The sequence below is a fragment of the Cornus florida genome, unplaced genomic scaffold, assembly GCF_030987335.1.
Source record: "Cornus florida cultivar Cherokee Brave unplaced genomic scaffold, ASM3098733v1 CherokeeBrave_3.0.0_Hap2_Chr10, whole genome shotgun sequence".
Classification (NCBI taxonomy): Eukaryota; Viridiplantae; Streptophyta; class Magnoliopsida; order Cornales; family Cornaceae; genus Cornus; species Cornus florida.
In genome coordinates this window covers 104,501,608-104,524,034 of record NW_026775580.1, presented here as the reverse complement: position 1 = coordinate 104,524,034, position 22,427 = coordinate 104,501,608, and the positions used below count along the sequence as shown (strand labels likewise).

Genomic DNA, 22,427 nt, shown 5'->3' with positions numbered 1-22,427 from the left:
AAAACTAAAATCTGACTGCATTGTTACCGTACACAAGGGCATTAGTGTGACTAGTCATCATAGTCAATTATATTTACATCCTTCAAATTTAGGTTTCTTATTTTGATCTTGGCTTCTCTCCTAGATTATACTTGGACAAGGATCACCTCCAGTTGCACAGTAAGTCCATTTCTTCCATTTTCGTAAATAAAATACATCCCAACATTTTTGTAAGATGCATTCTAGTATTTTCCTACTGTGCATCTTAATATTTTCCTACTGTAATAGGTGACGTGGCCATTTCTAGACCACTCATTTCAAAATGGAGTAAATGGCACATTATTTTACTAGAGGTGATTTTCACCCATTATACTTCAACTTAATTTACACTTCATAATTACTTCTACGAACTATATATTGACACAAAGTGTGGGCTGAAATTATTCTGATTTGGTTAGATCTTCACATCATATCTTCGCATTTGTTATTTTGGTGCCCCCTCTAAGCCTCACCCCAGAGGGTGAGCATTGGTAAGATTACCTTATTATGATTGTGAGCATTGGTAAGATTACCTTATTATGATTTAGAGCTTACGGGTTCGAAATAAGGAAACATTTAGGCTGCATACATTTAACCCTACTAGACCCCGCAATGGCAGCAGCCTCGCAACCAAAATCAGTAATGATACCATATAATTTCACAGTAATCAAGTCATTTTTAGTGGCAAGGTCCACTGTTTTTGTGAGGCACTTCAGGGATCAATCAATTAAAGAAACACCAATCAATTGGAACATTGAAGATGCAGAATTAATTATGCCAAAGTTAGCAAAGACAGCAAAACTAATCTAATAATATTAGCACCAAATATTAAATCACCATGACAAAAGATACATGACCCAAGGAGTACAAAAGTACATAAGAGGTTTTAATGGATTCAAGGAACACGTGTATTAACCAAACCTAAGCCTCATCATAATAAGGTGGATGAATCATGACATATATAGATATATATCCCATTGCACGTACTTCACAGCTGGAGATACCAAAAATTGTCCAGCTCAAATTCAAGAAAGGGAGGCTTCAAAACATACAGTATGCTATCACCCAAACTTCAAAGGGAGCAGTGTAAGGAGCTTTCAGTCAGAATGGAAGGATATAAGTCATAGTTCTCCGTTTGACCTAGGAAGCTCATGTCATTGTTGCTCGGAAAATCTAATAGCAGCTGTAATGCTGTGTCGGATGAATCCTCCGACTCATTGGAGCTTGATGAATCTGAACCAGCCACGACATTGTCAAGGCATGGTTTGCTGATCTTGATCTTGGATTCTTTATCTTTGTTTAGACTGCTTCCTGTGGCAGACGAACCAGCTACAACGAGAGCCATCTCCATTGTGGTTCCTGAAACTGATCCGCCTTTTGTTGACGAGGAAGCTTGAGAAGTTGGGCTTTGACATGCAGTTTTATCACTCTTGTTAAACTTCCGAAATGATTCTCCAACTTCAGAATTCCATATGCGCAGGAAATAGTCAGAACCAATTCTTTGCAAAGGTGGTGGATTGAAGAGGAATGACTCCCTTGAAAGCCTAGCCTCAGCTTCAAGCCTAGCACTCTCCCACTGTGCCATATGGCGGGTGGAAGGCGACGAGGGTGGTTTAATTGTTGGTCCATAGGTTATGGAGGCCGGTTCATGAGTCTGTGGGTTGATGCCCATGCAAAGCAGTCGCTTCCTCAAGTGGGTGTTCCATAAGTTCTTGATCTCATTGTCTGTCCTTCCTGGTAGTTGAGAGGCAATCGCAGCCCACCTGAATATGTGGTTTAGTATTTGAGATAGTAATCACAGCACCATCAAATTATCTTCAAGGCACCAAAAGAGTGAAATATTGCATGAAAAAAAGAAAAAAAAAAAAGAAAAAGAAAAAGAAAAAAAAAATACACTAGGAACAACCCACCACATACAAAGATAACATTGTTTTGTTACCCAAAATAAAGCAAGTGAAAATTGTCCATGTTGGCAAACAATTGCTCTCATCTGTTGTATTATTGGTAAATAATATTAAATGGAAGTAATAAACAGTTCGTTCTCAGCCTTTAACAAGATTACATGACTATATTGTTGGATTAAAATCTTACAAAATGTGATTTTTATAGCTTGAGTCAAGTCCTTTATAATCTATGTACCAAGAGAAGAATGCAATGATTGCTGGTTTAGCCGATACATATGCAAATAGAAGTCAATGATATGATCCAAGCATTGTTGCAGAAAGTCATAGCGCACCTTGTAGAAATCAAAGATTGTGAAAAGCCTTTTGAGCTTGGGTTCGCATTGAATTTTATTTGCCAACACACACTCATTCTCACATTCCCCCCCAAACACACAATACATGCCCACCTGAAGGGAGTTCAAATAGTACAGATTTGGTTAAGACAATTCGTGTACAATATCCAAATTAAAAATAGATTTTATATTTTCACAACAAACCATATTTTGCATCCAATATAAATTTGAAGCATTGGCAGACCTAATAAACCTGCAAGTGGTATGTTTTCTTTCTAATTCACATTATTATGCATGGGCAACTAGAAAATTTTCTCCAAGATTTTCTAGAGACGAATTGCAGGTAAAAAAAAAAAAAAGGTTCCTAAGTGATGCTAGTAAAGAGGAAAGTATTTAGTTGTTCTCTAAAAAAAGCTAAAATATGGAATGACCAGAACATGTGCAGTCTAGTGTAATTGTTTCTTGTGTATGATTCTATAACTGTTTCAAGAGATTATCAGGATAGGCGGATTTCAAGTTTCAAAGGTTAGTCATGCTTCCGGAACATGTGCAGCGTAGTGTAATTGTTTCTTGTGTATGGTTCTACAACTGTTTCAAGAGATTATCAAGATAGGGGGATTTCAAGTTTCAAAGGTTAGTAGTAGGGCTGCAAGTTGGGCTGACCCAACCCAGTCCAGCCCCAACCCAACCTCAACCCGAATCGGGTTGGATTGGACTAACCCGAATTGTACTTAACATGGGTTGAGATCATAACTCGGATCAAATTTTTTTGGGCGAGTTGGGTCGGGTTAACGGGTTGAATTTTTTAAAAAAAAATTTATTTTTTAAAAATTTAATTATATATATATATATATAATTTTTTTTTTGAATTTATATATATTATATTTTATATATATATATATGTACATTATATATATTTGATTTTATTATTATTAAAAATATATATTTTTTTAGGGCAATTATTTCTGCCTCCCCAATCGCCTCAATCTCTCCTCATTCTCTACTCTGAAATTGCCCCCCCCCCTCTCTCTCTCTCTCTCTCTCTCTCTGTGCAACTGCAAGCTACAAAATCAACCAAGAATCACAAGTTCAAAACCCATATATTTCTGTTTATCCATCTTTCTGCAAGAATCAAAAGTTCAAAACCTATGGACTTTCTCTCTCTCTGCAACTGCTAACTTGTATGTATGGGTTTTGTTTTAATTTATTTTTGGAAGTCACGACGGCGGAGGGACACCGACGGTGGATCAGTGGCTGACGCGAGGGATGCCAGCGGCAACGGCAGAGGAACGCCGGCGGCGACAGAAAGAGAAAGAAAAAGAAGAGAGAGAAAGAGAAAGAAGAGAGGAGAGAGAAAAGAGGAAAAAAAAAAAAAAAAATTAAGCCCCCCTTTCTACTCTCAGGTTTCGTCGACGGCGGCAGAGACAGAGAGAGGAAGAAGAGAGAGGAGAGAGAAGGAGAAAAAAAAAATGGATTTTTGGTTCGGTTCGGGTTGAGCCGAGCCCAACCCTAATACGTCTGGGTTTTGATAAAACCCAACCCAAACATGAACCCGATTTGTGAATATAAGCCCCAATTTCAAATTTTTTGGGTTGGGCTTGGGTTGGGCTGGGTTAACCCGCCCAAGTTGCAGCCCTAGTTAGTAGTGCTTCCGAACATGTGCGGCGTAGTGTAATTGTTTCTTGTGTATGGTTCTACAACTGGTTCAAGAGATTATCAGGATAGGGGGCTTTCAAGTTTCAAAGGTTAGTCATGCTTCATTGGAAAAAAAAAGGTTAATTAATGAATTAAGGTTTTTATTAAGTTTATACAACTGTAGCAATAAAACATTATCTTTTTTGGCAAGTTAGTTAGAATTTTATAAAGATCAATATACACTCTCTTGGCTAAGAAGTCTAAAGCCGGAGAAGGAAAAACCCAAGAACAAAACGGCACTCTGACAACCAAACAGGCTAGGAAAAAAAGTAGAATCTTTTACAAAAATATATGTTCTTTTTTAAGACATTTGATTAATTGTATAGTTTTATGTGCTCTTACATGGAGAAAGCAAAGTTGATTCCCAAATAATGGGAGGAATTCTAGTAGAAAAACCAGTGATAGAGTAGATTCAAGTATAAAATGATAAAAACACCTGTTTCCAAGAATGCCATGCAACTGTATGACAAGCTTTTCCTCTTCAGGACTGAAGGGACCACGTTTAATATCTGGCCTAAGATAGTTTGTCCACCGAAGCCGGCAACTCTTTCCACAACGAAGAAGACCTGCAAACATAGAAACTGTCACTATCCATATAAACACAAAGTTGTTTCACCTTCATCTTTTTTCTTCTTTAAGAACCCAAGGTATGTTCCTCCGGAAGCTGAGGACACTTCTTCCTTTACACAGGAACACCGTCCTTGCATATTAAGAACTATCTTTAAATGATAATCGGTAAATTGTTTTAGGGCACAGTTACAATTAATAGTCTTCCTAAAATACGATTATAGTTAACAACACTAATATGGCAAAAATAATTAAACTACATATGAAGCGATGGGCACAATGAAGCTCAAGGATAGAACTTTTGAAGTTAAAGTTCATTTGGCCCAAAGAAGAACATAAATACACATTAATTCGCCAAATGCGTATTCAAAGTTTAACAAAAGTGGCTAGTTACAAGCATTGCAGGTCCCCCATATGCCTCTAAGCAAACAAACACCGTCTCATATGAAATATGAACAACAACTATCCTTAATTAGTCAAACATGGAAACGGGTATGCTTTACTATTTACTAAGATCACGTATAACAGTAAAAGTTACCTTTAAGTAACTATCTTGTTACTATCTGAAGTATTTACCATACTTTTAAGACAAAAATCAAAGTAACTTCTTCTAGTAAAACATTATAGTATCTACTTCAAAGAGGCATTCAAAATATAAAAGCACCCAATCTGCAATTGAAAGGCAGGAAATGCATACCGCTTGCATTACTTTCTTTAGTGGTTGAAGAAATGCAAGTATAAAAAGAGTTGAAAATTTGTTCAACAACAACCACCACCAAACCCTTTTCCCAACTACTTTGGGTCGTCCGTTACATAAATCTTATGTTTATGTTTCCATTGCGCTCTATTTAATGCCATACAGTGCACAAAAGAGAACTCTACCAACATGTAATGAAAATTATGGGAAACACCATCTTCCATAATATTGTATTTTAGGACCAATTTTCCTAGACAACTGTAAATGTGTCCCCCTCTTCCCCCAACTGATTAATTAATTTTCATTCTCTATTTTTCCCAGTAACAAAACCCACCCCAACCCCAGATTGATAACAAAAACGAACACTACAACACAATGAAATTTTTTAATACTTGGCCCAAAGGAGCCAGATGAAGCACCATTAAAGTCAGACCACACAATATCACAAAATAAACTTCCAACTATCGCACAAGCAAAAGCACAAAAAGCCAACGAAACGAAATTTAGTAACTGATCACCGTACCATGCTATCGTCCAAAGCCCACCGACTCACCAACTATGTGTGTGTGTGTGTGTGTGTAATATGTTTATGTATGTATGTATAACGAGTCTACTCATTCCAGTTAGTTTAGGTGAACAAAATCTTGGAACAGCCAATGATTTCAATGTAATACCCAGTCAGACAATCGATGTGATTAACTTGCAAGTCGGTGAGTTGAAAGAGTTGACTCAGTAGAGAAACAGAGATAGAGAGGAATAAAACAGAGGGACAGAGAGGGGGGCAAAAGAAGGATGTGGGAGGAATTAACCTGCTTGCTTAGGGAGAGAACGCCAGCTTCCATGGCCGTTGTTGTTGATGTATTTAATGAGAAGTTCATCTTCTTCAGGAGTCCAAGGCCCTTTCTTCAACCCTCTCTTATCACAACAAGGTGATCTCCCCATTCTTCTCTCTCTCTATATGTTTCTCTCTGTTAAATGATCGAACACGTAAATGACAACATACTTTGATGAATAGGCTTTAATCTTTGAAATGAAGTGAGAAGTGAACAGGGAGAGTGATTAGACTTGTCAAGAGAATACTATAGCAATCTCTGGCTTTAAATTGTCATCTATATTCAATGTTGATTCTTTCTAGGGAAATCGAAGTGAGTGGAGAGGACGATCAGCGACTTTCAAGCCGGTCATTATTCACATTTAATACAGAAATGATGTGTGTGTATATATATATATACATATATACACGATTACATATAGGCACCGCCGAGAAAATTGAATCATTGATTCAGTGGAACAAGAAAGTTGAATTAAATGCAGATGTAAGAAAAGAGAGGTAAAGTTTCTAGAGAAAGAGAAATTTGCAGGTCACAGGGGATGCAGTAAAGATGAGAGGGAAAGAGCATTAATGGCGTATTCAAAGGAAAGGACACAATATATATGTAATGAATGCAGAGAGAGAGGGAGCAATATTAATGGCGGTGACAGAGACCTATGCACATAGTACGGAATATGTTTGTGTGTGACCGCGTTTATGGCTGCAAGTCGTGAACAGTTCGGTTAAGCTTGGTTCAACCTCGGTTAAACAAATGAGCCAGTTTGAATTCGAGTTTGATTTCTCTATTAATTGAATAAACGAGTCGGTTTTCAGTAATGCTGATCTCGATTCGTAAACATGAACTCGTGTATATTTATTTTTTAGTTTATTTTTATGAATTATAGACTCGTTATAGGACTCGATTACATTTATTTTTATTTTTTAATAAAATTCTTTAAATTTTGAAATTATAAGATAAATATACAATATTTTACTAAACAAGCTGCTCGAGTTCGAAGACGAACTTGAACAAAATTTTACTATAAATTTAATTTATATTTTAAAATGAGCCGAGTCAAAGCTTTTTAACACCATAACTAATCCGAACTTAATTTTTTAAACTCATCACAAGTCCAAGCAATTTAAGACTCGGCTCGATTCATTTGCAGTCCTAAGTGCGTCTCTCTTGCTCTCATGGTGGTAATAAGTCAATTTAACCCTCCTGATTAAAAAATAAACAAATTTAAATCCCCGTTGTATTTGAAACGATCATATCTTAAATTCAAGCTATTGATGCGATATTCCAAACATACCATAGTGTTAGCAACTTTACTGAAAGTGTTACAAGGAAGCCCAACTTTTACTGGAAGTTTTACCAGGAAACTTGGGGTTTCATGAATTCATTAAGGTATGTCTGATACATGTTTTGTTTTTGATTTTTTTTTTTTTTTTTTTGTCGATATTGTATAGTAAAAAAAACATGTGTTGATAAAAAATATTTTGTTTTGGACTGTGTCAAAATGTTTCGCGATTAGTGACAAAAAATCAAAATACTAATTTAATATTTTTACATGTTTAAAGTGTAGTGATGAACAATATAAAATGAATAAAAGAAAAAAAAAAATTAAAAACTCTTACATTTTAAAACTAAAAATTATTATTTTCATGATTTTACATAAAATAAATCTTACAATAAATAAAAGTTACCAAACATGTTTTCAATTGCTATTTAAAACACTTTATAAAAAAAATAAAAAAATAAAAAAATTGTTTCGAGTTAAAAACAAACCGGAACCAAACAGACCTTAGAGAAAAATTTAAGAGGAGGAGTCTATTGGTGAGTGAGCGCGTGAGTGAAGACAGGTGGATGTTTGGGTCCGAGGTCTGAATAGTGAACAGAGAGAGGTCGTACTAGTGGTATTAATATGTAGTACTGTAGTAGTTTGGTCCCAAATGGGTCTATTCAGCATTCAGTGTATTCAATGCGGTCAAAATTGAAGTCAAAGACACCGGACAAAGTAGTAGAGAGAGAGAGAGAGAGAGAGAGACTGTATTGGCACCCGATTACTCTCACCAACCCTTTCTGTTTTTGGTTAGGATTTAGCCTTCATCAACTCTCCACTGGTAAAAGTTGTAATCCACCGATTTTTCATGAAATTTTTTTTTTTTTTTTGATGAAAGATACTGCATTTTTCAATGGATAAAAAAATAACCATTGCTATATAAAAAATTACAAATAATGCTTTTACTTTATAAAAAGTGCATATAAAGTATTTTATTTAAAATATTTGTAGCAAATGACCGCCATGAGCGACAATTTTGACTAATTTTTTTTATAAAAATATTATTAAAGGCATTTTAGGTATTTCATTCTTTAATTTTTTTAAAGAAAGTCAATAATCTAATTTTTTTTTGTAAAAATTCCCAAAAATTTTAAATTAGTATATTTTATTCGTCTTAGGGGCATTTTCGATATTCCAATTTTAAAATTAAAGAATTGTCCTTATTACTCAATTTAAAAAATTATTGAGAAGTTTTTTGAACACCAAAAGTATTTACACTGGCATTTTTTTTTGCACTATACCCTTAACTAATTATACAAGTCATAAGTTAGAGTCTAATTTAACCATGGATTCAACCCCAAACCAGTTCATTTAACCTTGGATTCAACCCCAAACCAGTTCAAGCTTATTGTACATACTGCAATTAATGTTGCAATAGAGTCACAATTAATGTTGTGTTTAGAGCATCAAATCAGCTTAGATTTTAAAATTAGAAAAAATTTTAATTTAAAATTTAAACTAAGGTTATGTTCGACTACAAATAATTAGAGTCGTAAATTTTTTTTAAAAAAATTAATTCAATTTTTTGAGTTATTTTTTATCAATTTTAATTTTAAAACTTTAATTTCATGCCAGCCTAAATTTATTCAGATGTAAAATCTAAAGCGCTAATCCCATGATCACTAAATTATTTTTAAAAAAATTAATTCAATTTTTTGAGTTATTTTCTATCAATTTTAATTTTAATTTTAAAACTTCAATTTTATGCCAGCCTAAATTTATTCAGATATAAAATCTAAAGCGCTAATCCCATGATCACTAAATTATCATAAAATTGGCATTACTGATGGATTGAGGATTCAAAACCAGTCACCCTCATCGCTAGGCTTGCATTAATTGAAGTGCTGCCTAGAAATAAAGAGGAAAGAGATGACTAGTTATGCACCAAAAAGAAAACAAAAATGCTGTCATGATGACAACACAGAGAGTAATAATGTCAAATGCATTGACTACGGCAACCATTTTTTTGGTGGAATTCATGGAGTAGAGTTTCTCCGTACTAATATGAAGTTTAATTAGAAGCGTTCTTCAATTGAATTAATAATAAAATTTAGGATAAAATACAGCCACACACTTTAAAATTTGATAAAAAAAATATTTAAAAAAAAATTTACTAATTTTTTAGACAAAAACATTCCTTGAAAGTTCAAAAATGAATAAAGTCACCCCATTTACTGAAAAATTAATCAAATTACCCTTTAACTATTTAGGAGACTTTTTTAACTTTACCATTTAATAAATTGGACCAATCTACCCTTATGAACAATTTATGCATAAAAAAAAAACTTTATATTGCTCACTTTTTTTTTTTTTTTTTGTTATTTACTTTATTAATGTCCCAACTTCTTGAAAATGTAGACGTCTAAAATGATTTTTTTGATCTAATACATATATTTCAAATAAATTATATTTTGTTATTACTTCTTTTTTTTTTCTTTTTTATTTTTAAATTAAGATGCTTAATTCTTTCATCTAAAAAAATTAAACCAATCTCTTTTCCTTAAAAATATAAAATATGGTACCAGTATAACTTTATGCATCTTAAATTATATATGAAATATTATGCATTTCCCAACATAAAAGGGGGAAAAAAATAATAATAAAACAAAGGAAAAAAAAAAAAAAAGAGGCATGCATAAAGTTAAGATGCATAAAGTTATAGTAGTACCTATTTTCTTTTATGTTGGGAAATGCAGAATATTTGATATATAATTTAAGATGCATAAAGTTATACTGGTACCATATTTTTTATTTTTAAGGAAAATAGATTGGTTTAATTTTTTTAGATGAAAAATTAAGCATCTTAATTTAAAAATAAAAAAGAAAAAGAAAATAAGTAATAACAAAATATAATTTATTTGATATATATGTATTGGATCAAAAAATCATTTTAGACGTCTACATTCTTAAGCAGTTGGGACATTTATAAAGTAAATAAATAAATAAACAAAAAGTGAACAATATAAAGTTTTTTTTTTTTTTAACTTTTTTTTATGCATAAATTATTCATGAGGGTAGATTGGTCCAATTTATTAAATTGTGAAGTTAAAAAAGCCTCCTAAACGATCAAAAGGTAATTTGGTCAATTTTTTATGTAAAGAGGCTTTGTCCATTTTTGAACCTTCAGGGGTATCTTTGTCCAAAAAATTGATAAGTTTTCTCTGAGTGTCATTTTGTCACATCTCAGGGGGTGTGGCTGTACTTTATCCTAAAATTTGACTGCATAAACAGAGTCTATCCACTATTCTCAACTACAACTAAAAACTTAAGTTAAATGAATAAAATTTTAGTGCATAAATAGAGTCAATCCACTATTCTTAATTAAAATCAAAAGCTTAAGTTATTAAATGAGACTAACACTCAGCCCATATATATACCCATTCACTTTTTTATTCAGAATTGTGGAACAAGCTCCCCTTATTACAATTAGCAACATTGATCAAAAAAAAAAAAATACTTTTTAATCGAAAATACTTGATTTCCCATTCATTCAATAAAATGAGCTCTTACCAATTTATGCGAATATATATTGGAAGGAAAGAAAAAAAAACATAGGTTATCTTTTCAAAGTTTTTCAGAAATGGGGAAAAAAAAAAACCAATATTTTTGTCAAATACGAAATTATTCATTGTATTTGGAAGATTTAGAAATAATTCAACAATTATTGATGAATAAACCTTAACAGATTCAAGAGATTTGGACAAACAAAAAAAAAAGAATTTTGTATCCAAAGTCTCAACTATTTTTGTCAATTTGCAGCTACAGCCATAGCCTGTATGGAAAAAGATTCATAAAAAATCACTGAGCAATGACATGGGATCTGCAACAAGTTGATGCTATAATGATCAGAAGCACAAACAAGCTAGCAAGGGTAGAAAAACTAGGGAGAAACCATGAATTTTATGCATAAAGCATAATACACAATCTTTCTAACCCCCCAAAAACAAAAGAAGAGGTCATACTGCATACATATCATTCAATAAAAGACAAAACTAGTCTCAAGTGCAAATTAAACCAAAGGCAATTTTACAGAGGACCTAGCTTCTATCTGGATTTTTTTGTACCATTCTATAATTTTTTTTGGTCCCCTTCAAGGTTTTCAAGGGCTATGAGAAAGCCAGAAATCTAAGAAGGGCTACTACAAGGGTTCTGCATGTTGAAGCAACCTGAAACCTTCCATGAACCAATGCCTCGATTTCGAAATGCAACCCTCAGGTGCTGATATATTATATATCTTCTCAAACAGGCAATCCTGTGAACAGAGCAAAACAGGGACAAAAAACAAATAAGTTATCAATTAGCAAATACCAAGTGTATCTCCAGTATGCAAAATCTAGAAAGAAAGCTAAAATACCTCAAGGATTTTAATTTAATTTAATTTTTTTTTTTCCTTCTAAAAAAAAATATGTGGTTCAGGCTAAAACCTTGAGAGTGCCAGACAGGCATCTAATAAATCACTCATGTACCTACAACGTGGTTTTGTAACATAACATAAGCTAGGTTGGTTACTTGTGTTCTGAAGAATCTCTCAAATCCCTTCATAGGGGCTAATCTCTCATACCAAACATTTCAGCAGAAATAGATCTTTATCATACATATCGATAGTAAGTTCATGACCAGATTAAAAAAGAGGAGAAGAAAAGTTCACGACTAATAACAAATAATCAACTATTCAGGAAAACCCCAAATCTAAATATACATGCTGATTAGCTGATAAAAAAAGGGTTCACATTGACTAGAGAGTGAAAATACAGAGTAAAGATGAGACACTAACAATATAAAAAAGATCCAATAACATGGAAAGGAAAATGAAGCATCCTCATTCCAGTGCATGAAACGTACATAATCCAAATAAAAGCTCCTCTTAGAGTTTTAAACAACTATTTAGTTACCTGTAATACATGAAAATTAATATAAATATTTATTATTTTTTTTTTTTGATAAGTGAAAATTAATATAAACCTTCAGAACATAAATATCACAAATTTACAATAGCAAAAACTAAATTCCAATCTCAAGGGGTCACATGAGTCAATTAAATATTCCAATAGGACACCATAACAAAAACCAAGAAATATTGTAACAAGGACCAACATTAATAAGAATAAAATTCACTTTCAAAAAAATGGCTTTAGAAAAAAGTTGCACTTGCCCCTAATTGAAGTTTGCCACTTGCGATTGTTAAAAATGTGTGACAAATTACTATTGCAACACAATTATTATCAAAAGGGATGAAAAATATGCTATTGTAAATTGACATTTTTCCCACCGATTATCATAATTATTCTCCTCTTCTTTCCTCTCCCGTTCTCTCTCCCCTCTACCTCTTCTATTGCCACCTCCCCCACCACTTACACTGCCACAATAATAAATTTTATGGTTGACAGAAAAATCAGGTGGTGGGGTTTCATCTTCAGTGTTTAGGTAAAATTAGGTAAATGAGGCCCTCAAATGGGATGACAATCAGCCCAAGAATCATCCGGATTGGCTCCCACAGAGTAAATAGTTTCCATGAAAATTTAGTTTCTGACATGAAGTTATGGGAGGGGAAGGAGCAGTCAAGATCGTCATGGCAGTGGTTGAGGAAGTTGTATAGGCCATTGACAGAAGCGGTGGTTGAGGAAGAATGATGCATCATTGGAAGTAAGAAAAAGATGGTGTGGTGTGAAAAAGGCGATGGAGATCGATAGGAATTTTATTTGAGAAGTAGTAGTAAACACTTTTATGATATATAGCATCAGAACTCAGGTTTTCTATATGATGGAAAGAATTGATTGTTGGGCATAATTATGGGCGTTTCCTTTAGAGTGGAAGGGACATTTAGAAATCAGCTATTAACATTTTTTAATGGATAGAAATGTACAGGTTGAAAAAAGGTTGTGTGTGTGTGGGAGAGAGAGAGAATGGAGTATATTGTCCATAAAACAAGGACTGTCTGTAATTTCATACATTTTAAGAGTAATAAGGTCATTTCACACAGTTTGTTGGGTATTTTGGTTAGTACATTCAATTTTCAGAACGAACTAACAGCAATTTGGACAGAGAGTAGTCATTGTTATCAAACGCCAACATTCAAGGGAGCATGGTGTAACTTTTTCGAAAATTCATCCCGAGTGTAATTTGACTTGACCTAATGGGAGGTCCATGTAATTTACCCTAATAATAAATATGCATGTCTAGTTGAGAACCGTCTCTTTGTATCATAAAAGTACCACATAGGAAACTCAGCACTGAAATAATTAAAAGACCCCACCAAAGTGTCTCCTCCGCCTCCTAGAGGAAACTTAGTATTGCAGTCCCAATAACAAAACTGAAATGGGAACATAGCGCTAGAACATCGCAATTACTCACCGTTGTTACCAATGTGGACCACATATCAAGATAACAATCACATCTTCAGCGACAGTAAATAGCCTGATCTATATGCGGAGGAATCTGCTTTATCTCAGTACCAAGTTCTTGCTCAATCCTATACCTGTTAAAGGAGAGCATAAGAAATTATCGACTCCAAGAAACAACCTAAAAATTTTATTTTTAATTAAAGGAACAATATACATACAAGTTAAAGCGGTCCTCATACGTGATCAAATTCACTGCTAAACCAAGGTGTCCAAACCTCCCAGATCGACCAACCTGTATGAGAAAAAAAATATATCAGCAAGAAAATAGAACAAATGCAGAGAGACAAAGCATATGGAAATTAAGTCTTACATACCCTGTGCAAATACGTCTCTGCGTTTTTTGGAAAATCAAAGTTAATAACAACATTGACCGCTTGAATGTCTATTCCCCTTGTAAACAGATCTGCAGTTCCATCCCATAAAAGTAAAGTAAAGCACAGTAACAATCTGAAATAGGCATTAAGCTACAAGAAAAATTGACTAAACAAAGCTTTTTCCAAACTATTTGGGATCTAATCTATTTTAGTAATTCTATTGTAAAACGCACATACAAAAAAGGGGCAGAATGACAAAATTGGACTGTTCCAAAATTCAAACGAAGATCGGGTGCAATTGTAAAAACAGATGTACTATCAGTGTAGGAAACCGTACAAAGGGTGCATAGGTAAGCAAAAACCAAAAAAACAAAGATTGGAAGTAATTATTAGTTGTGAATATGAATTAGGTTTGTTGTTGAACAAATCCAATATCTGAAACATATGATCATTTTCAGTAGTGAATTTAAAAAGATCTAAAGATATATTTGAAATGTCTAAACAATAAGCAATAGATCATCTTTTGTACTCCTTTCAAAATTATTAATAACTTATCACACATTACTCGGAGCAACATAAATAACAATAATAAGTATGCCATGCAATGTATTTACAGAAAATAGTGGTGGCATCAGCATTATAAAAACTACAGCACACCAAAATATCTTACCTGTACAAACAAGATTCCTGCATGCACCATTACGGAAATCATGAAATACTCTGTTGCGATGATCTTGAAGCATCTTCGCATGAATATAGAAGCAAGAATAACCAAGCTCTGTAATTTTCTTTGCCAGCAGTTCTACCCGATTCACCGAATTGCAGAAAATGATTGATTGGTTGATTTGAAGCTGTAGAGACACTAAGAACATACATTATCCGTGAAAAGAGCAATTAACTGAGCATCCTCCAGTTAGAAGACAAACCTTTGAGAAAAGAGTGTTTAGGCAGTGAACTTTTTGTCTTTCTTCGACAAAAGCATAAAATTGTGTTATACCCTTAAGAGTAAGCTCATCCATAAGGTTGATAATATAGGGCTTATGTAAATATCTGTCTTTGAAATCCTTAACAGTAACAGGAAATGTGGCTGAAAACATCAAAATTTGTCGATTTGCAGGCAAAAAACGAATCAGTTGCTCTATTGACGGTTGGAATTCTGGAGATAAAAGCTTATCAGCCTGAAAGACATTAAAGGCACATGCCATAAGATTCTCGCACTTTAAACATTGAACCCAAGTATATTAAAACCATGATAGAATATACATAACTAATGTTACTTAAATCTTGAATCCATACTGGTGCCAAAACTTTATTCCAAGCATCTAACTTTTAACAATTATAAAAAAGTAAGGAGGGCGGACAAAGTGCGATTAATAACCACCGAGCCTTTAGCTCAAGTGATATATCCTCCACTTTTCAAATGGGAAGTTATAATCGAGTAATACAAGATATTATTATGTCAAAACCACAAACTTGTGAGCAAATGTTTTCCACTGACTTTTGTTCTCTCAAGGGAAAAATATTAAAAAATTAAACTTTCATGCATATCAATCTCCAGAAAAAGAGATGCTCAACCATGAAAAAATAAAAATTAAAATTAAAATTTAATGACAACCCATATAGCCATTCAAAATGACTTCATTTGTCAACTTTCTAAATCAAAACATGACACACACACACGGAAAAAACACAAATGTTGGCCACTGGATAAACAAAATTAATGAGATCCAAACCTCATATAAATTACCTCATCCATAACAAGCATTGAGCAGTCTTTTAAAATGCAGACTCCCTTTTTCGCAAGATCTAATATTCTTCCAGGAGTTCCAACGAGTAAATGAACTGGTTGATACAAACGCATTATATCATCTTTTAAGCTGGTTCCACCAGTAGTAACCATCACTTCAATTTTCAAGTGTTTCCCAAGCTCCTTACAAACCTGTGACGTCTGAAGAGCCAATTCTCGTGTTGGAACAAGTATAACAACTGCAAAAAGAGGCAGACCTCAGGTATAAAAGCAATAAGAACCCAAGCTAAGTATTGAACAAAGCCAAGAGTAAATCCGGACTAGGCACATGCTTAAATAGAATTCTAGAAGTTCATGCTATAGCTAGACAAGTATCAAGACCCAGAATGGATACAGGAATTACAATCAATCAATTCAGCCTAAAAGTTTAATATCACTGTTTCAGATACGGTTCAAGTTTGACCTGACCAAGTGTAGGAAGCCATCTACTATTGGGCCATGATAAATTACCGGTCAAGGAGCTCGCAGAAAGGAACCACCTACTGTTGGCGTTGGGCCGTGATAAATTACTGGTCAAGGAGCTCACAGAAAAGATTATCCTTTCTAGGTGTTCAGATCCAATGGAACTAACTCAATTTGCCCAAATGCACCAGCAAAATATACCAATGGAACTAACTCAAATTTCTAAATAACCGCATCTACATTTCTTTAACTTGTAGTTGAATTTCTTTTTTTTTCTTTTCTTCTGGCAATTATAATCAAGATGATCATTCATCCAACTGCAGTAACCCATCCATGAATTAATCTACTCATATAGTCATCTAATTTTAGCTCCTAAAAATATTAGTAAGAGAAAAATACTCTCTTCCTAAACCAAAAAAGTACTGCACTTGTAGGAGATAATATTTCCAGTCAGGTGCCCCTAATAGTGCATTTATTTGTACTTGCAAAATCTCAGGCTGTCAAGTGTGAGAATGTGGGTTAAAAATCTAATAACAGCCGCTTAGTGCAAAACGCAAATAATGTTCATGTTAGATATATATCCAGTCTACTTCTTCCAGCACCAGCACTCTTGTAACAGGGACCACATTACGTACTCATCAAAAAAACAAAACAAGGACCACATTACGTAATAACCCTTCTACATACGTAACATACCTACATGATGATGTAGAACTCAACCAACACAGAGAATGTTATATCATATATTTCCATAAGCAATGTCAATATCATAAAAATACTACATACACTAAGCTATCAAATGGTTGAGATCAAAACCTTGAATAACATTGTTATCGTGATCAATTTTTTCCAATGCAGGAATGCAAAAGGCAGCAGTTTTCCCAGTTCCGTTTTTAGCTCTAGCAAGAATATCGCTTCCCGTTAAAGCAATTGGAATACTTTCCTCTTGGATCGGTGATGGACTTTCAAACCCCTTCTCATATATCCCCATAAGCAGCTCACGCTTCAGGAAATAGTCTTCAAATTCATTTCCTTTGGTGGCTGTCACATCCTGGAAGAAAAACATGGAATAGCTCATCAGGACTGACATTAATGTCGATCGAAAATGACTATATATCTGATCATAATGCTCCAAAAGAAAAATAAGCGAACATCATAGAACTAAAATCCTAAACTAAGAAATGAAATGAATAAAATTGTTTCTTGTATGGTATTTTAAATTTTTAATCATACCTCCGTCCTATACCGAGTATCAGGCGGCGGAATTTTTAGCCGTGCCTTCCAATCTTGTGAACTAAGGACAAAGGCAAGATAGAATGATAATTAAGATCTTGTCACTGAACAAACAAAACAAAATTATCTAACAGAAAAGCAAAGAAAAAAGGATGCTGTACATACAGTAGTCACTTTAGTAAACTTTTAAACATCAAGTACATACAAAAAAAAAAAAAAAATTGATAAGTAAGATTTTATTAAAAACGCTCAAAAGGGGAGCGGAACCCAAGGAAACACAAGGGCCACAAGGCGCCTTAAACCTTCTAAGAGGCCAAAAATACAATAATCTCCTCAACAGATCTATAATCTCTCCCTGGAACCCAACAAAAAAGAGTCGAAATAATAAAAAACTTAAGCGTAGAAATAGGTTTCTTCTTTCCATCAAAATATCTCCTATTTCGCTCGAGCCAAATGCACCACCTAATAGAAAGAGGTGTAGCCCTCCAAGCCTCCTGAATGAGAACCCCAACAGAGACACCTCTCCAAGCCTCAATCAACCCTCTAGAGGAACAAGGCATAACTCAATGGACCCCAAATAATCCAAGCATCAAATCCCAACAGTCTCTGGTCATGCTGCAGTGCAAAAGAAGGTGGTCAACTGTCTCCTCATCACACAAGCACATATAACAATAATTGACCACCCCCAAATTATCCTGGGTTAAAATCTTGCCCTGGACAGAAGTCCAAGCGAAAAAGGCTACCTTAAGGGGGGCCTTAGAGCAACTCCAATGCTCTCTCATTTGGGCCTCTCCAATGGGCTCTTATTTGAGCTCTCAAAATTTGAGATTCTTAAATTTCTTCTCATATATGGTAGCTGCCAAATTTTTTTGGCAAGTCTCTCATTTCTCAAAACGGTGCCGTTTCTCACCAATCATCACCCACTCGCATCTCTATATGTATATTATATATATAATATATAATATACATATTATATATATTATATATATAATATATAATATACATATTATATATATAATATATATAAACCGAAAAAAAAATTATATAAAAAAATTAATTCACAAATAGTGGTAAAAAAATTATAAAAAAATTGTTTTTTTTTTTGTCCTTTTTTGACAAGATATTTTAGATTTGTACTTCTTTTTAATTAGGTTTAATTTTAGTTTCCTTCTAATGTCTACAACTTGAATTGGAATGTGCCTAATATTAATATTACTGATGCAAATATGAATGGTAGGAATGGCAGTTGAAAAAAAATAGTGGTTGTGTTAAAAAATAACATTTTGCGTGAAATGTACCATTGGAGCAGAATTGTTAAAATGTGACATTTTGGCACTGTAACATCTGTCAAAATATAGATTTAGCATGCGAAAATAGGTTTTAGCATTGGAGATGCTCTTAGATCGCCAAACAAAATTAGAAGATACCTAATGAAATGTGTTAAACCAGAGAAAGACTACAACTTCAATTTTGAAGATAATAGAAGATTAAATTAATCAAATCTCCTCAATTTCTTTGCCTTCCTCTTATCCCCTGCCCAAAGCATTGTCCCTGATTTCTCACTTTACCTATCCTTGAAGCTTATCTTACTTGGAAATCTACTTCAACATGCAAATGAAATGAAAACGTAAAAGTAAATAATTATAAACCCTGCAAATTGGTTATATGATATATATACTGTAGTTATCCATGTCTAACATGTTTTATTGCAATCTAACGAAGCATTTTTTCTGAACCCTTTTTTACTCAACAAAGTAGTTACTATAACCTACCAATAAAAATAATTATTTTATTTTTCACTTATGTTTTCTGTACCTCCAAAAGCAAATAGTCTTCAATATGATTCTCCAATCACTTGTTTATGTGCATTTGACTCATTTAGTTTCAAGATCTATTCACTTCAATACTTCAATGCCTAAGATACCAATCACAAATATTTGCTGAAAATCTATCTTTCAAAACCACAGGCCTCAGTTCAAGTTTGTTACAACTTGGTGCTTCTGTTAGCAAATTTCGTGACAAAAGTATCAGTTTAGACATAGTTAACCCTTCTCTTTCCCTTTTTTTTTTTTTTTTTGAGTTAGTCTAGGTGAAAATATATATTGATTTAACCCTGCAGATGTTAAAAAACATGTTGATTAAGGATATACAAAGTTTGATGAAGACTGAGTAATGATCATAAGGGTTCTTTAATAATGGACTAAGAATGACTTTGATCACATCACACACATTAGAATAAGGTATAATCTTTAAATGAGATTGACCGACAATTTAAAATATGTTTCACCGCTAATTATAAGTTGTTTTTAAGTATTTGAAAACTTTATTTTAATAAAAAATTTGTCCAAAAACTATGTTACATGGACTCTTAAAAAGTAGGTGAAGTGCCCGTGCCATACATACAATACTTAGATTTGGGTAACTGAATATGTGATATGTGTCCGATACTTTTGGTTAGACATTCACCAAAAAAACATATCCAATAATTCAATAACATTATATTATTGCTTCAAAAAGAGTAGTTGCCTATATTGATCCATAAGCATTATGATACATAAAAACATCATTTTATTATAAACCATAAAATAAAAAAATTAATAATATGATTAATTTTTCTTTTTTTTACCGTTTGGCCTCCCTCTTATATTTTAGAGTTTAGACTGCTTACACTCAAGTAAACTCACTCCTTCACAACTGTGCTTTTTCTTTCTTCTCTCTACCAGTCTCGAACCTTGACCTGTGACTTGGAATTTAGGACCCAAAGCAACCAGAACAAAGGTAGACCAGTTCCTCCACAGTCCACACTAGTGCACTGGTATGCATTCCACATGGCCTACCATCTCAATCAATTCCCTTCATCGTATCAGCAATCCGCACCACTTCTAACAAGTCCAACATTCTATATTGTAATGCATAACTCTTTGTGGCTGTCTTGGTCTGTCCTCCTACCTTATAATGTGTCAAAATTCTAAAGGGGAAAAAAGGCCCCTGAATAAGATAGGTTATTGCAAGAGAACTAAAGAGACAACTGTTGTTTGTTAAGAATGTCGTGAATCAAGCACCGCACCTTGTCTCTAAGTTTTTTAATCTGAATCATAAAGAAGTTATCTTAATTTGTTACTTCAGCATAAAGAAGATTCTTAATCTGCAATTGCTACTTAAATTCAACATTGAATAACAGCAAAACCGGCAATCATGGAATCCCTAAAGGAATACCAATTCCCTTTTCTAATGCATGGAATTTTCAGTGTAGAGTCTGAGATTTCTATCATCAAGACATCAAGACGTAAAAAGCTAACCAGTCAATGGCTTATACTATTCAACCAGCCGGCTCAGTCCAGTACCTCTAGTGCAGACCCAAAAACCTCAAAGCTCTAAAATAAATTCTCAATGTCATGAGTTCAATAATTTACATCAATTTATTTCTAAAACTAACCAACTTCCATGTACTAAATGAATTATTACATTTCCCTGAAACTCAGTGTTAATCAATTAAAACCATTAAAAAGTACAAACCAGAATCGTATCGTTCATGCATATCCATAAAAATACTTCTGCATATACGAAACCGTACCTCGAATCAACGGCTTCCGACTGCACGGTCTTTTCAACTTCATCGAGGCTCGAATCGGCCCCCAATTGATTCCTCCTCAGCCACTGCTGTTGTTGTTGATGCTGTTGTTGTTGATGCTGTTGTTGCTGATGCTGCTGTTGTTGATGATGATGTTGCTGATGCTGAAACTGCTGATGGTTCTGCATTGGACTCCTCTGCACATACTGTTGGTGAGGGTTTCTTGGTTGAAAAGTAGGGTTTGCGTTGAAGTTCCCACCACGGCCACCGCCGAACCCCCGAGGATACTGTCCTCGCGTGTTCATTACAACAACAATTGAAACAAAATCCTACCGATTCGATCAAAATAGCAAACCGAAACCCTAACAAATCGATCAAATTCAACAAATAGAGAAAGAATATACAAATAAACGGTGGTATAGATTGAATAAAGCTACGGATTTCTTGTAAATTAAACGAAAATGATGAGCGTTAAGAGGGTCAGTATTTACGATAGAATTGGAGATTTGAAGCGAAAAACAAAGTTGTTTTTTCAGATGGAGAGTGAATGAAACTGAACGATTTCGTTAGTTTAAAATGAAAAAAAGATTTAGAGAGAGAGAGAGGGGGGAGGAGAGTGTGGTGGTGGTGGAGACACAGAATGGGGGTGATACAGTGGGAATTCTAGGGCGTCACAGGGTAGTTAAATTGCTATATGGTACCAATATTTAATTGGTTTTCTAGAACTTCCCAAATGGTCATGTTTTTTTGGGGTCAAATTGGTCAACCACAAAATCTTCTTCTTCTCTTTCTCTTTTTTTTTTTTTTTTTTTTTTTTTTAAATAAAAATAAAAAAAGATAAGGTATATATATGTTGGTTTGTAGAATACAATTCGCCTGCAACAGTAATTAATCAAATCCTTTTTCTTTTTCTTTTTTTAATTTGAGGGGACCAAAATAATATGAAAAATAATATAATTTTTGCTTTTTAAGTAAATTAAAATATAATCAAAATAGTAAGTCTAGTAACTTACTGCAACTATTCAGTATAAGAATCATTTTTCAATTAAAATTGGTAAGTTAAATTGACCCTTTTTAAGATTAGCTTTTATTGCTGAGTAAATCCTAGGTTTAGATAAATTTACAAAAACACATTAATAAGGTGAGTGTCCGAACTCAGAGTATTATTAGAATTTGTTGTGAATTGGCATTTTTGCTCTTTTTGTTTTTAATCGAAAATATTGTAAAAAGGTAAGTGCAAAAAATTCCCTAATATATACACTATACTCCACATAATATCCACATAATATTTTTATCCCTATTTATAAAAGTGTGCAAAAAACACTCTTCACG

General features: G+C 33.6%; 2 protein-coding genes across 2 annotated transcripts; both read right to left on the bottom strand.

The window, feature by feature from the left end:
• Positions 1-673: 673 nt before the first annotated feature.
• On the bottom strand, positions 674-6,339 carry LOC132276634 (transcription factor MYB17). The gene is made up of 3 exons (XM_059778156.1): positions 6,023-6,339; positions 4,386-4,515; positions 674-1,781 (listed from the first exon to the last, which is right to left on the bottom strand). Exons 1-3 carry the CDS (start codon positions 6,153-6,155, stop codon positions 1,091-1,093), a joined length of 954 nt encoding a protein of 317 aa, XP_059634139.1. The 5' UTR covers positions 6,156-6,339; the 3' UTR covers positions 674-1,090.
• Positions 6,340-11,239: 4,900 nt separating this feature from the next.
• Positions 11,240-21,779, bottom strand: LOC132276633 (DEAD-box ATP-dependent RNA helicase 8-like). The gene is made up of 10 exons (XM_059778155.1): positions 21,099-21,779; positions 17,525-17,585; positions 17,108-17,342; positions 15,830-16,068; positions 15,009-15,260; positions 14,753-14,933; positions 14,083-14,171; positions 13,927-14,000; positions 13,719-13,842; positions 11,240-11,619 (listed from the first exon to the last, which is right to left on the bottom strand). The coding sequence occupies exons 1-9, from the start codon at positions 21,398-21,400 to the stop codon at positions 13,764-13,766; spliced, it is 1,512 nt and encodes a 503-aa protein (XP_059634138.1). The 5' UTR covers positions 21,401-21,779; the 3' UTR covers positions 11,240-11,619; positions 13,719-13,763.
• Between the last annotated feature and the right edge of the window lie 648 nt (positions 21,780-22,427).

Coding starts and splice junctions, on each gene's coding strand:
- LOC132276634 (XM_059778156.1), bottom strand. CDS start 6,155: ATGGGGAGATCACCTTGTTGTGATAAGAGAGGGTTGAAGAAAGGGCCT. Junction 4,516..6,022: donor TTCTCTCCCTAAGCAAGCAG/GTTAATTCCTCC, acceptor CTATGTTTGCAG/GTCTTCTTCGTTGTGGAAAG. Junction 1,782..4,385: donor CATGGCATTCTTGGAAACAG/GTGTTTTTATCA, acceptor CCACATATTCAG/GTGGGCTGCGATTGCCTCTC.
- LOC132276633 (XM_059778155.1), bottom strand. CDS start 21,400: ATGAACACGCGAGGACAGTATCCTCGGGGGTTCGGCGGTGGCCGTGGT. Junction 17,586..21,098: donor TCGGAAGCCGTTGATTCGAG/GTACGGTTTCGT, acceptor CTTTGTCCTTAG/TTCACAAGATTGGAAGGCAC. Junction 17,343..17,524: donor ATACTCGGTATAGGACGGAG/GTATGATTAAAA, acceptor TTTTTCTTCCAG/GATGTGACAGCCACCAAAGG.